This window comes from Bubalus kerabau, chromosome 19 (assembly GCF_029407905.1).
Source record: "Bubalus kerabau isolate K-KA32 ecotype Philippines breed swamp buffalo chromosome 19, PCC_UOA_SB_1v2, whole genome shotgun sequence".
In the NCBI taxonomy this organism is placed as follows: Eukaryota; Metazoa; Chordata; class Mammalia; order Artiodactyla; family Bovidae; genus Bubalus; species Bubalus kerabau.
In genome coordinates, this window is record NC_073642.1 from 24990360 (window position 1) to 25005824 (window position 15465).

At 40.3% G+C, this 15465-nt stretch overlaps 1 protein-coding gene across 10 annotated transcripts in view; it reads right to left on the reverse strand.

The window, feature by feature from the left end:
* ADAMTSL3 (ADAMTS like 3) overlaps positions 1–15465 on the reverse strand; it is a 378195-nt gene that overhangs the window by 212510 nt on the left and 150220 nt on the right. For all 10 annotated transcript variants that reach the window (XR_008705347.1, XR_008705348.1, XM_055555931.1 and 7 more), the window contains 2 exons: positions 13623–13668; positions 3708–3944 (listed from right to left, as the gene is read on the reverse strand). Coding sequence is in view for 8 of the 10 variants with exons in the window: in XM_055555931.1 (XP_055411906.1) it covers positions 3708–3944; positions 13623–13668 (283 nt within the window). In the remaining 2 variants the exon portion in view is untranslated. The remainder of the gene's footprint in view (positions 1–3707; positions 3945–13622; positions 13669–15465) is intronic.

A 15465-nucleotide genomic window follows, 5' to 3' on the forward strand; every position in this document is an offset into this window, starting at 1 on the left:
GTGACTTCTCCTGAAGTCAAGATTAGCTGTAATGATTTAAAAATCACTAATTGATAAACATATCAATAAACTGTATTAACACCCACACAACCAATTTGTATAGAGCCAGGCATTACAGAGTCTAAATTAATAAGATGTGATTCCTATTTTGCAGTGCAGTTGATGAGACAAGTTACACAAGACAGGGGACAATATAAATAAAAATTTAAGATATATGAGCAGTGCTTTGGGGAATAAATACTCATATATAAATCGTCACTTCAGCAAAGGATTATTTCATAGTTCCAGCCTATGATTTCTTACACTGTTCATAGAAGTCAGTGTTTAAATAAGGGTCTTTACTCCAGATGGAGCAAAGTATGAATTTCCCAGATCAGTCAAATTTAATCCTTCAAGAAGCAAATAATTTTTTGAGTCAACTCCTGTTTGAGATCTCTGAAAATTGAATTCTACATTACAAAAATTCTAACATTTCTGCCTAAAAAATCAGAGTATATGGAGCTATGGCAGTCATTCAGTTCAGTTCAGTCGCTCAGTCGTGTCCGACTCTTTGCGACCCCATGAATCGCAGCACGCCAGGCCTCCCTGTCCATCACTAACTCCTGGAGTTCACTCAGGCTCACGTCCATTGAGTCAGTGATGCCATCCAGCCATCTCATCCTCTGTCGTCCCCTTCTCCTCCTGCCCCCAATCCCTCTCAGCATCAGAGTCTTTTCCAATGAGTCAACTCTTCGCATGAGGTGGCCAAAGTACTGGAGTTTCAGCTTTAGCATCAGTCCTTCCAATGAACACACAGGACTGATCTCCTTTAGGATGGACTGGTTGGATCTCTTTGCAGTCCAAGGGATTCTCAAGAGTCTTCTCCAACACCACAGTTCAAAAGCGTCAATTCTTCGATGCTCAGCCTTCTTCACATCCATACATGACCACTGGAAAAACCATAGCCTTGACTGGATGGACCTTTGTTGGCAAAGTAATGTCTCTGCTTTTGAATATGCTATCTAGGTTGGTCATAACTTTCCTTTCAAGGAGTAAGCGTCTTTTAATTTCATGGCTGCAGTCACCATCTGCAGTGATTTTGGAGCCCAGAAAAATAAAGTCTGACACTGTTTCCACTGTTTCCCCATCTATTTGCCATGAAGTGATGGGACCAGACGCCATGATCTTTGTTTTCTGAATGTCTTCACTTTCATCAAGAAGCTTTTTAGTTCCCCTTCACTTTCTGCCATCAGGGTGGTGTCATCTGCATATCTAAGGTTATTGATATTTCTCCCGGCAATCTTGATTCCAGCTTGTGCTTCTTCCAGCCCAGCGTTTCTCTTGATGTACTCTGCATATAAGTTAAATAAGCAGGGTGACAATATACAGCCTTCACGTACTCCTTTTCCTATTTGGAACCAGTCTGTTCTTCCATGTCCAGTTCTAACTGTTGCTTCCTGACCTGCATACAAATTTCTCAAGAGGCAGGTCAGGTGGTCTGGTATTCCCATCTCTTGAAGAATTTTCCACAGTCATTAGGGATATTCATAAATAATTAGTTTCTCCCTTCAGCCCATGGAGGACTGTACTTCCCCACTCCCTTAGAAATAAGTGTGGTCACTGACTGTCTTTGGCCAATGAAATATGAGTCTAAGTGTCTGCATCACTTTGATTAGAAGCTTCAAGGGTCAGCACATGAGTCACATGTTCCTCTCCTCACTACTGTAGTTATTATGCAAAATGTGTGTGCAAATAAAGGCTCCTTCAGTCTGGGTCTCTGAGACATTCAAGGGCAGAGACCCCTACTGACAGCATATATAATAAAAGAATAAAGTCATAAACTCTGACCTTTGGGAAAATTAGTCAACAGTAAACATCAAATAAGATGGTTTATGAGTAGAAGAGAAAGGAAGAGAGATTGGTGAGGCACCAAGGAAGATTGGCTAGTCCAGTTTTGAAGTAAAAAGGTGAAAGTAGAGAGGGAAAAAAAGTGAAACGTGAGAAATTTGATAGAAGCATCAGGATAGAGGAGACATAAGCAAATACACTTGGTGACCACAGCATGAATTCAGGAAGGTGACACTGAGAATTGTGGTGTCATAAACAGAAATGAATAGATAGCAGTTTGAATAACTAGTGGATCTGGGAAGAACAATACTAGTTCATTTGAGAAGGGGTGGGGACTGGAGGAATTCCCATGGTGTATTGGAGAAATTTGTGGAATCTCCCAGAATGGACATCAAACTTGGACTAGAAAATTCAAGATTGGAGGGTGAGAGAGAAATAAAAGAGACCAAGAGATATGAACAACCTTTGCATCTGTAAGTAGATAAGACTCATTTATTCAACCAGTTTTTAACTAAGGACCTTTGATGGGGACAGACATTGTGGGAGTACTGGAGTACTGGCAGTGAGTTGAAATGTACAAGTTAAAAAGATAAAGAATGTCATGGTAGCTCAAAACACAAGATCCAACTACGTTGTCTGAAGGTAGAATTGACTCAGCAATGGATTACATGTGTAGATTGAAAGAGAAGACTCAAGAATGATTTTTTTTTAAAGGTACAGATGAACCTATCTGCAGAACAGAAATAGAGACACAGACATAGAGAACAAATGTACAGATACCAAGAGGGGAAAAGGGGGTGGGATGAACTGGGAGATTAATACTGACACATATACACTACTATGTATAAAATAGATAACGAATGAGAACCTACTGTCTAGAGAGCAACACAACACTGTAAACAACTGTACTCCAACAAAATTTTTTTAAGAAAAGGATGACTCCAAGGTGTTGTGGTGAGCAACTGGAGATTGTTTTCCAGATGGAGGGATGTAGGAAGGAGAAGCTCATGTGATAAGCAAGACCAAGGTTCCTCCAAGCATAAGAAGTCAGAGATACCTGGCAGGGCCTGACACTTAGCAGATGGTTAGGGACATTTGCTACTGTTACTGCTGTATTTGTTATGAACATAATAGGGTAGATGGAATAGTAAGCATTCCCTATGTTTACAGTTTTTTCCAGTGATCAAAAGAATGGAGTAGAATTCTATCCCTTCCCAACAATCCCCACACTGTCTCAGCAACCTGTCATAGTCCTCTGAGTCCTCACCCCTATTACAAGCCATGGCGGGTTATACCTCAGTCACATTCATCACAACTTTGCAAAGATCACTCTAAAAAGTACACTCATGCTAACTACTTAGTAAATAAGTCACTGCTCCCACAGGCCTCAAACAATGAATTACTTTTAACAAGAAAATTCAGAGAACCTATCAATACCAATAAATCAGTAGTTCTCAAAGTGGGGTCTCTGGGCTAGCAGCATCAGCACCTCCTGGGAACTTGTTAGAAAGCAAATTTTGAGGCCTTACCCTAGACCTTTTGGGTCAAAAGATCTGGAATGGGGTTCAGAATACTGTGTTTTAACAAGTCCCTCAGGTGATTCTGATGTACTTTCCAGTTGGAGAACCACTAATCTAGAAAAATCCACAAGTCATATATTATAGTCTTTTGACTCTATAAGGGCAAAATTTACACTGTTTTGAATATGTAAAATATAATCTACAGGTGAATAACACTCCTTAAAATACGTTTTACATTAAAATCCTCAAAGGCAATATTTTGTCTGCATGAACAGAAGTACAGAAGAGAAAGGTTATCTTTACTGACAGTGGTCATGACACTGGCTGGAGACAGGGGCCCGGGAAGCAGGTGTGGCTTACCTGGCAGATGCCACTGATACACATGTCCAAGGAGTCAGCAGTGCACCGAGTCCCATCCAGGACTTTGGGTGCCAGCTCCACCACCAAGTTTTGTCCCCGGGCCTGACACCTGAGTGCGCAGGGGGCGGCAGGGTCGTTGTACTGTGGAAGCCATTCATAATAACGTCCCTGATACTGAACGTCATTGTAGGCTGAACACTGCTGGGCTCGGAAGTCCTCTGCGTCCGGAGGGCAGTCCTAAAGTAGAGAAAAAGGGCCACAGGCACATCACAAGGTGAGCTGGGCCAGCACAAAGCTGAGCAAGAGTCCCATGAGAGTAGACCCCCACCTCCTTCTCTCCGGAAGTCACTTCATTCCTATGGGGAGAGTGGTGGGAGGGGGGTTCAGGATTGGGAACACGTGTACACCCGTGGTGGATTCACGTTGATGTATGGCAAAACCAATACTATATTGTAAAGTAAAAAAAAAATTTTTTTACTGTTAAAAAAAAAAAACAAAAACAGACCAAAAAAAACACCAAAAAACTTCGAATCTTCAGTGTGGAGTTCTACTGTGGAATTTTCTGATCACGGAGGGAATCACCTAATTTATTCTGATTATTTTTCCACTCAGGTAGTTTTTTTCAGATAATTAAAGCTTACCCTATGTAAATGCCAAATTCTGCTCTATTTTAAGCATACTGAATATAAATTTTCAAACATATTACATAACCTCTTTGTTTTTCAAACAAGGGAAATGGAATGTTTTTGGAGTTTTCCCAGTGACCTAAGGTCTTCCATAGGAAATATTAATCATCATCCATGCCTTCAGGAGCCATTTCAACATAAATGATTATTAGCCATTATTTTAACTGGCCCCAAATTGCTGCACTAATGTGGGAATTTGTGTTTGTTTCACTATTTTTGTCATCTAGTTCATAGCCTTTCCTCTCTTTCTCTCAGGCCCCCAGCCATCACTTTACTGGTACCCAGTGCCTGCCTTTGACTGGCTCTAGAATGGAAAGAGACAACATAGCTTTTTCAAATCTTGTCTACAACAAAAAGCAAATAAACAGCCCCAAGGAGCTCACATGTGAAAGTCGTGGCCTGTTTGCGACCCTAGTCCATGGAATTCTCTAGGCCAGAATGCTGGAGTGGGTAGCCTCTCCCTTCTCCAGGGGATCTTCCCAACCCAGGGATCAAACTCTAGTCTCCTGCATTGTAGCCAGATTCTTTACCAGCTGAGCCACAAGGGAAGCCCAAGAATACTGGAGTGGGGAGCCTATCCCTTCTCCAGCAGATCTTCCTGACCCAGGAATCGAACTGGGGTCTCCTGCATTGCAGGCAGATTCTTTACCAACTGAGCTATCAAGGAAGCCCCAAGGAGCTGTCATACTAAAGGTAAAAAGTGTCTGTACAAGTTTTGATGACTCAAGGATCTTATTAATTACTAACCGATCTCATCAGACATTTCCAAAGCAAGATGCTGAATGACAAAAACGCTACTTTACTCTTCAAAACTGAGAACAGACTTCCCAATTAACAGGAATGAATTTACTTTTTAATTAAATAAAATAGATTCAGAGAGGTGATTTTTTTTTCATATTGCAAAAGAAATAAATGTTCATTGTAAAAACTCTGGGAATAGTTTCTATTCAAAAAAAGAATAAATAACAAAGATTCTTATACATAAATCTTTGACCAAATTTTATTATTTCCCAAGGACAAACTTATGGAAATAAAATTTCTGAGAAAAAGGGTATGTTTCATGAGCATTTCAAAATATTGCCTCATTGCCCTCCAGAAAGGTCTTATTATCATCAGGATACATAAGTTCCCTTTTCTCAGTATCTCTTCTCGGTTTGGATATAATTTTCCAAAATTTTTTCTAATCATAAGTGTTAAATAGAATTTCAATATTTTTTAAATTTCAATGTTTTAATTTGCATTTCTTTTCATTATTTAGGTTTAGTATCTTTTCATGTGTATTTGCTTCTTGCATTAATTCTTCTAAAATTTGGTTTTTGTCCTTCATTTATCTATGGAATGTTTGTATTTTTATTATTTTAACAGATAAAGCTATTAAATTTCATAGGGAAGTTATCAACTCTTTGTTGTTTGTATTGAAAATATTTTTTCATTTAATTTTGTTTCTGGTGCTTTGTGAAGTCAAGAAGTTTTGAATTTTTATGTAGTCATATTCATATTTCCTTTCAAGGTTTCTTTCTTTACTAATGAGATATGCTTTTCCCACCCTGCCATGAAAAAAGATAAACACTTAAATGTATTTTTCTAGTTATTTTATAGTTTAGCAACTATGCTTAACTCTTTATTGCATTTGGAATTTATTTTGATCTATGGGGTAAGGTAGAACTCTAACTTTATTTTTCTGCAAATAGTTATTAACAGATTATCAGCCAGAATTTTAAAATATAATTTCTTCTATTTATCCTCTTTTCACTACTTGATTTTTATATTTTACTGTGTTTATGCTTTAGACCTTTATAAAATGCCTCAAATCCTTTGAATATAGTACTGTCCATGGAATTCTCCAGGCCAGAATACTGGATTGGGTAGCTTTTTCCTCCTCCAGGGGATCTTCCCAACCCAGGGATCGAACCAGGGTCTCCTGCATTGCAGGCAGATTCTTTACCAACTGAGCTATCAGGGAAGCCTTTTTTGAATATAGGTAGGAATTAGTTGTATTACTTTGTTGTGAATTAATCTAAAATTTTATATTGTGTCCACATTTTTCTTTGTTTTAGCAAGATTAACCCTTAACCAAGGTCACACATATGAAAAAATCAAGTTGAAGAAGATTAAGACTAGATGACATTTTTCTCTTGGAATAAGGGCTTTGTCTTCCAGCTAGCCATAGAGAAGATCATCAGTAATAAAATTATCTCAACTCCTCTTTCCTCAACCATGGCCTATTTTCCCTATATCTGACTCTTTGAAATCCAAACCAGAGAATTTAAGAGAGCAAGGTAAAAATAACTTCCCCTGCATCATGCCCACTTACCATTCTAAACGTGCTCCAGGAACTGCAAGTGCTAGCTTACTCTTGAATGTCTTAAACCCCCCAAACCAATGAAGCTTTACAAAATCAACTAATTAACTGAAAGCAGCTAGGAAGCTAGCCGAAGCTGAGCCCTTGCTGAAGGGGTGGCCAGGTTGGTCTGTGTGACCCAGTCTCCTTTGCCAAGGCTGACTGTCAGAGGCAAACAACTAGTCCATGCCGGGTCAACCTTTCCCAGGAATTTGGAATTGCAACAGAAGAGTTGAAGCTGAGAACTCACATTAGTCTGGGCTAGGCTAGTCATTTTTTTATGTGATGCATGTTGAAGGAAAGTGAGCCACTTCCCACAGCAAGGAAGAAATAATTAGACATGAAAGAAGGTCAGATCACAAACCATGGGTTTCAATTGAAGGAGTAAGTAACCCGGACTTCACTTTCTGATTCCTGGGTCCTCGAGATGTGCTTATGCCTAAATTCCACTAAACATCCACCCACCCATTCAGTGAATTCCATTTCTTTAAGCCAATCTTGCTGCTGCTGCTGCTAAGTCACTTCAGTCATGTCCGACTCTGTGCGACCCCAGAAACGGCAGCCCACCAGGCTCCCCCGTCCCTGGGATTCTCCAGGCAAGAACACTGGAGTGGGTTGCCATTTCCTTCTCCAATGCATGAAAGTAAAAGTGAAAGTGAAGTCACTCAGTCGTATCCGACTCCTAGCAACCCCATGGACTGCAGCCTACCAGGCTCCTCCGTCCATGGGATTTTCCAGGCAAGAGTACTGGAGTGGGGTGCCATTGCCTTCTCCAAGCTAATCTTACTGGGCTTCTATTCCTTACAAATGATGACCCCTGATTAAGACAGCCATATATCTGGACAGTGTTTTCTTGTTTACCAGGAAATATCACTGACATTCTCTCATCATAACCACCCTTCACATGGGGTAGGTCAGGATTATCATTAGCCTCGTTTTCATAAAGGGAGGAAACAGATCCAGAAGGTCTTCAGTTGCTAGCCCAAAGACAGACAACTAGAATATGACAGAGCCAAGACTGAGGCCAAAAGTAATGAGCATTCCATTCCATGATACTGCTTTCTAGTCATTCTGGGGGACAGTGACTACTTATATTAATGCTTTCATTCACATGGTGCTCTTCCAGTGTCAACACTAAGCCTGTCTAGTCTGCTTCAGCTGGGTCCCATGCCCTGGCTTGAGAAAATCTAGGGATCCTTGTGTCTAAAGTTTAGTTGATGTTTAGGAAGCTTGGATGCCAAACATCCTTCTGCTTCCCTTTCCCCGGGAAGTGTTTTTTCACATCAGTTAAGTTCAAGACAACACTTATTTATTAAATATATTTATGGGTTTTGCCCAGGTGACATGCTGTGAGGAACACAAAAGAAGAATATCATCCATAAGCTACCTAGTGAGCTTGTTATCTTATTGGAGGTGTAGAATCTATGTACATGGAATTCATTGAAACAGTAGGTTATCTATTGCTGTTTGTAGACTTATAGCAGGATTTTGCAATGAAAGAAATAAAATTGTTACCCAAAAATTAAATTTAAAATTGAATAAACAGAGTTGATTAGGAAAGAATCAATCTGATAAGGAGAGAATAGATCCTAATCAGGAAGACTTGACTCAGTCAGGAAGGAGTAGCCAGCCTGGGAGGCACAGAAATGGAAAAGGAGAAGGAGGAGGAGAGAGATGAAGAGGAAGATAAGGAGGGGAAGAGATGGGGGGAAGGGAAGATGGAGAGGGAGGTGGAGAGGGAATGAGATATAGCAGACAACAAACAGCACCCATTCAAGGACCATTCTAAAGACAGAGGTCTCCCTTCCTTCCTAAAGCCATGAGAATACATCAACTAGTATGGACGACTTAGGGAGAGAAGTTGAGACGGAGACTATCTGACAAACTGAGTATTTTTATGCGAGAGAGACCATTTCCTAAGAGATGATTTATATAATGCGATTGGACCAAACTTTAATTTGGATTAGATATATTCCCCTAGATAACCAGTGAGTAGGGACTCAGGAGAAATACAATTTTTGTATAAGCAAATATGAACATTTTATCTTATCTTCCTATCCATATTATAGTATGAGCTAAATTTCATGATCCTCTTACATAGCAAATGCCAAATTTCCCAGCATAAAAATAAATTACCATAAGTGGCCATTATCAGTTAGAATAAGCAAATGATGCATCATGAAGAAGTAACAGTTCAGAAAGGACCTAAAGGGTGATATGATGTGTATAGGACAAGATACGAGAGACAACATAAGCAAAAGGCAAACAGTAGAAATAAGTTCAATATCTATGAGGCACAGCCTTGTCCAGCCAGGGTGAATAAGATATAAATCTCACCAACTGCTGGAGGGCCTGAAATGCAAGTGAGGGGAATTGAAAGCAATAAAGACCTACAGTGGGGAGTGACACAGAAAAGGGACACAATACATGGCATTTTAGGAGGGCCAGGATGATAGCAAGATGGGCTGGAGTTCTGGAGACAGATATGAGAGGAAGAGGTCCTTGCCTAAAGCAGGAACAATGGGGGGGAAAAAATAGCTCTAAGAAAACACTGTCAGAAATTAGAAATTAGAAAAATTAGAAATCAGAAATTAGAAAAAATGAATATAGGATCCAGAGTATAAAGGATCTTTCAGGGGTACATCAAATGTTACCTCTTCTGGAAAATTGTCAGGGAGCCCAGGGAACCCGCTGTGCAGAATTACGCACACCTCAGTCTGTGTTCGTATAAAAATGTGTTTAGGCTACAAAAACACTCTTTCCAAATTATGATAAACTCATTTTAAAAAATATGTTCCCTTTGCTCTCTTCTAGCTTTACCTTTAATCCCATAAAGCCTGGTATAAAAACATATGAGTGAGTGAATTCAGGTGTAAGGCCTCCTTGCTGACATGCACAACTGCTCTTGGAACTTCTCCACTTCTCCATATATCCCTGATAAGGATAATTCTTCCCTAAGGCCTCAGTGGCCCAGCCCTGGCTGCAAGAGTCCATGCTGAGTGCTGATCGGAGGATCATGTCTGAGGACAGCCATTACCGGAAGCCATAGGACTGCACACAGGTATGCTCTGTTCCCTTCACCTCACAGGCCTTCCAGCCCAAAGTCTCATCTCCCCTAATCACTTTCAACTTTGTAGGGAGTATGAGGATTAAATTTACATATTCATGAAAAGGCACTCAGAACAATGCCTAGGATTTTTAGTAGTACTTAATGAGTCTGAGCCATTGTTGTTGCTATTATTATTGATTTTGGTTAGGAGTTAGAAAGCTGATACACAAGTGAAAAATTACATGGTCCTAAAGCTGAGAGCCTGAGCCTTCAAATAACCAGGAACAGAAAAGTATTAGCAACCTTGGGAACAGGACTGAATGTCAGGTCTCCAGGGCTCACCAGCAGTGGCTTCTGCTTCTCAATACAGCACACTCCCCTCCATGGCCACTGAGTGACATCCCTTGGATGGAATGGGAGGTCCTGCAGTCCCATCACATAGGGCTCTCAGGTCCCCAGCACTGTAGGTGCAGGCATCTTTGGATCACGAAGCAAGTTTCCCTTTATAAAAGAGTGCCTGACCTGGGAATCACTGAAGGCAGCTTCCTTCAGAGGAGTGGGCAACGTGCCCCATCCCCAGGGACAGGGGAGCCACTGACTATTGAACTAGTGTGGCCTATTTCAGTGAGGACATTGGAAGCACTGAGAAGCAACAGCAGGACTCATAACTCAGTTCTCCCTCCACTTGATGAGGGCTGCAGAACAGTCCCCACTCCTGCTCTCTGGACTCCTTGGAGATTTCAAAAAGGTTATTCTAAATCCCTAATTAATGAAACAGGAAGCATCTCAAGTAATTACATGTAAAAAAAGAAACCAAGATGTGACCATATTCGTACCCTGAGTTCATTCTGGTTAAATCCACTTATGGGGTTTCCCAAGGTGGTTCCAGTGGTAAAGAACCCACCTGCCCAAGCAGGAGACATGAGAGACATGGGTTCGATCCCTGGGTTAAGAAGATCCCCTGGAGGAGGGCACGGCAACCCACTCCAGTATTCTTGCCTGGAGAATCCCATGGACAGAGGAACCTGGCGGGCTACAGTCCAAGGGGTCAGAAAAGAGTTGGACACGACTGAAGCGACTCAGCATGCATGTATGCACATAGACTTACGGCATTGGACACCCTTGCAAGGTTTCTATAATCACTTCTGAAAAGGAACAGATCTTCTACAGATCATCAACCCTGCAACTAGGGCTACCTTTATCCATGTGGTCTGCAGCAGGGCTTGAGTATCATGGCTGCAGGTTGGCACATGGAGAGGGAGGGGTACCCTGAACACTACTGATATGAGAGATCTGCCACAGGGTGCCCTTCTTCCCTATAAAGAATGTTGGAAACTCTGCATTTGTAATGGCAAGTGCAGAAATTAATGTCCTATTCTAATTAAATCTCTCTAACAACCCTTGTAGGACTCCAAGTCTGAGAAACAGAAGAGGGTGACATTTACATGGCTGTCCTCTCCATTAGTTCCCACCTCCTAAGCATCTCCTTCTTACCAGCCTAGAGGTGGTGACGATTTCTGCAGATTCCTCTGAGAGGGGGCATCAGTTAGAGACCAAGGTACTCTCAAGACCCTCAGAGCCTCAAAGGCATCAGACCTTCACTCAAACCAAAGTTTGAGTTTGACCGTTGCAACCAATATGCACCAATATTAGAGATTACGTTTTATCTCTATATTGTATGGCCCAATGATCCTAGACCTTTATCACCTTTATCTTTTGTGCTGAAAAGAGCAGTCTTTTGGAATTAACTAGAACAGAGTCTCTCTCACACACACACCCTAGAATGAAATCTCAGAATGAAATATCTTGATCTGGGCATTTAAAATGAATCCCCCAGATAGCTTCAGAGAGTACTGTTTGACAGTACTGTTGTGAAATTTATTCTGGAATGACTGCAAGGAATTTGCCATACCAATTTGTCTGAGAAGACAAGCTGTCCCATGGTGTTCATCAGAATAATGCACCTTCCCCAAAGATGGTCAAAACATAATCCCTAGGACCTGTGATTAGGCTACCTTATATGGCAAAAGGGGCTTTGCCCAAAGCATCCTTTGACTATGGTTAAGGACCCTGAGGTGGGGAGATTATCCTAGATTATCTGGGTATGTGAAACTTGTTCAGTTGTCATCAAAGGCCAATGTGACTACATAAAAATGGACAGAGAGATGTAGTGTTGCTGGCTTTGAAGATGAAAAAGGGGTCCACAAGCCAAGGAATGAGGGCAGCCTCTAGAAGTTGGAAAAGACAAAGAAAATAGATCCTTCCCTGGAGACTCCAGAAGGAATGCAGACCTGCCGACACATATTAATTTTAGCCCAATAAGATAAATTTGTGTTGCTGTAAACAAGTGTGTTGTAACGCATTACAGCAGCAATTAGAAAATATAATGTACCCAGGCAAAAGGCAGCAGATCTAAAAGTCGCGTGTGTAAGTCCCCCAGGCTGCTCATGCATCCACATGCTAGACTCTGCTTATACGTAAATTCCAGCCTGTGTCTATGCTCAGGTCAACTTATCTCCCTCCTTCATCCCCTCCTGGATTCCAGCTCACTTAATTGTGTACCTAAGCACACGTGTGTTGCTCAATTCTCCAAGCTCAGTTTGTCTTAAGGACACACAAAACCTATTTGCTTTGTCTCCCAAAATCCCTTTTAGGACATAGTGGATACAAATATATCTACCTGAGGGCTGGGTGTCATTGTATTTTGAGTGCCCTAAAAATTTGTTGCTGTCATTCAGTCGCTAAGTCATGTCTCACTCTCTGCGACCCCATGGACTGCAGCACACCAGTCTCCTCTGTCCTTCAATATCTCCTGGAGTTTGCTCAAACTCATGTCCATTGAGTCGGTGATGCTGTCCAACCATCTCATCCTCTGCCCAATAAATAAGAATTTTTCCCACCCATGTTTGAGAGAGAAACATTTCTGCTTTGTCACTTATTAAAACAGACTGAAAACATGGCTTGAGTTCCACAGACAAAAAGTCTTGCTAACACTGTGTGTTCTCCACTCCCCAAGTCCAGAGCTGCCCATGGAAGAGAAGTTCTAGTCAGTAGAACAGAAATGCTTATTCAGGACTGCAGTCTCACACTGGCCCAGGACAGAGGAGGAGGAGAGAGGACAGTTCCCCAGTAAGTGAAATATTTAGAATAAATGGATTTAGATCTCCAGGGTTTCAGAATTTCCTTTGAACTCCTGTCATTTCAATTTGGGTATAAAATAGGATTTGTGTTTTCTGACATTTATTTTGCATTGCACATTTGTGTTGGAATTTTATTTTTTGTTCATTTTGATCACTGTAGGATGAGAGTAAGGTTCATAAACCCTTCCCAGGTGTGATTTTCCTGAGTCATGACCTTCAGTACTCCTTAATACATTTTGCAGGGGGCAGGACAGGTGTTTTGGAGCATGAGAAACAGCACTAGAGAAGTTCAAGTCTGTACTCTTCCCACGTGGTCTCGGAAAACAATTTCACCTCCCTCAACCCCAGGCTCCTCATTTGAAAAAACTAACCACACCTCATATGCCAACATCTCGGAGATGGTTGTGAGGGTTAGGTGAAATCCCACACATAGAGCACTTTGAACATGGAAGGCATTTATAAGTATTATGTATTGTTTCTATGAAATCAGAAATTATTAAATGCTTACCAAATAAGACCATAAAGTGACCTAAAACAGGTAGTATAAATGGAAGGTATGACAAAACCTGTCATCAATTAAGCAAATATTCAAATTTTCCACAAGGAGTACCAAGAGGCCATTAGCTTTACAATACATAATATTATTACTTAAGACATGAACATATTTTATGGGATTATATATTTTTATGACAAACTTACATGATTGCTGCATGTCTTGTATCGAATATTCTGCCCTTCGCAATTCCTGCGGGGGAAAAGAAAATATGGATTTCATGGAAGTTGCAAGCAGGGGGAAAAACAAAGGAAAACCAAGGCACTTGTAAAACTTTTATTCATGAACACTGACTCAAAGATTCAAAGTTTAAATTCTAAGAAATAACTTTTAGGAATCAGGAGGCCAAAAAGTCTCATAGAACTGTCACAATAGTGAATTCTTTAGCTGAATTCATGTAATAGTATTACTTAAGCACAGTTTTAACCCTAGGGTTCATATAACCACAGAAATTAATAGTATTATAGTATTGTGTATAGTGTGTGTGTGTGTGTATATTGTGTGCATATATGTTTTTTTTCCCCTATGAAAAGGAAAGGAAAGGTACTGGCAGAAGCATTTTGTGTAGCACCCCTCTGTGGATGAATTTCTCTTCTGTACTTGCTGAGGTCGCCAAGTTAACTGGGCCCTCTATAACCTCCCTCTCTAATCAAAACAACCATCTCACATATATGTGAAATCTAAAATATGACACAAATGAACATATCTATGAAATAGAAACTGACTCACAGACAAGGAGAATGGACTTAATGTTTGCCAAGGTAGGGCAGTTGGGAAGAGTGGACTGGGAGCTTGGGATTAGTAGATGCGAACTAGTATATATAGGATGGATAAAGAACAAGGTCGGACTATATAGCACAGGGAATTATATTCAATATCTATGATAAACCATATGGAAAAGAATATAAAAAAGAATTAAATATGCATAACTGAGTCACCATGCTGAAGGGCAGAAGTTACATTGTAAATCAACTATACCTCAATAAAGTTTAAAAAGCAAAAAATTTTTAAAAGCATAATTCCTAAAAAACAAAAAATTTCCTAATGCATTGAACAGGTATATTTAATCATATTTTCATATGTTACTACATTCACATGAACTGTTAAAATAGTCTAAAGAAATACAACTGTCTCTGCCAGGAATTAGCTTGTGGCAATGCTTATATTTTACTTCAGTCACTGGTCTTACTAAACAAACACTACAAAATAGTGTTGGGACAACTTTTTAGACTACCGATACTGTAGGGTCTGAAGTCATATCCCCATATACATATGACTTCAGACCCTACAAACCCTATAGGTTTGAGAATCCAGGATGACCACCACACACACTCCCCCTCTCCCTTCCAAGCACTTGCTCTGGGACCCCGCACTCATCTTTCAGGCAGACTTTCCTTCTGGACGTCTGGAATTCCATCTGACAGGTCCTCTCCTCGGTGTAGGGCTTGCTGCTCTATATTTTCTATATACATTAACTCCTTAAGATAACTCACCTGTAAACTTTTCCAACTTTTCCATGGAATTATGTGTTTACCCTCTATGTTTCCTTGGTCCATTCAATGGCAAATATGGAGCCAGAAATGCTAAACACAGGCTTAACTCACAATCTTGAATTAAAAGTCAACTGTCACTATGTCATTTGTTTTAGAATAATCTGGGAAGACTAGAACTGCTATAAATTGAATCCGAAGAGATTATTTTTTTTTCTTTGCTGATGTGATTTAAATATGAGCCTATATGAAATGACTGAACCAGTCTATGTCAGCAATATATAACTCACTGCATACCCTTTCTGATGATTCTATTTTTATCAACTATAAAAAGAATAAGTGAAAACTAATAATGTGCCAAGAAGTATAAAGGAGGAAAATATATCATTAAAAAAAATCCCAACATCAAGACCTTTACCCTTAATATTTTAGCATTTCATCTTCCAGTGTTTCTGCCATAATTTATTTACAGATTCATTTATAGCCAATTCGACTGTGT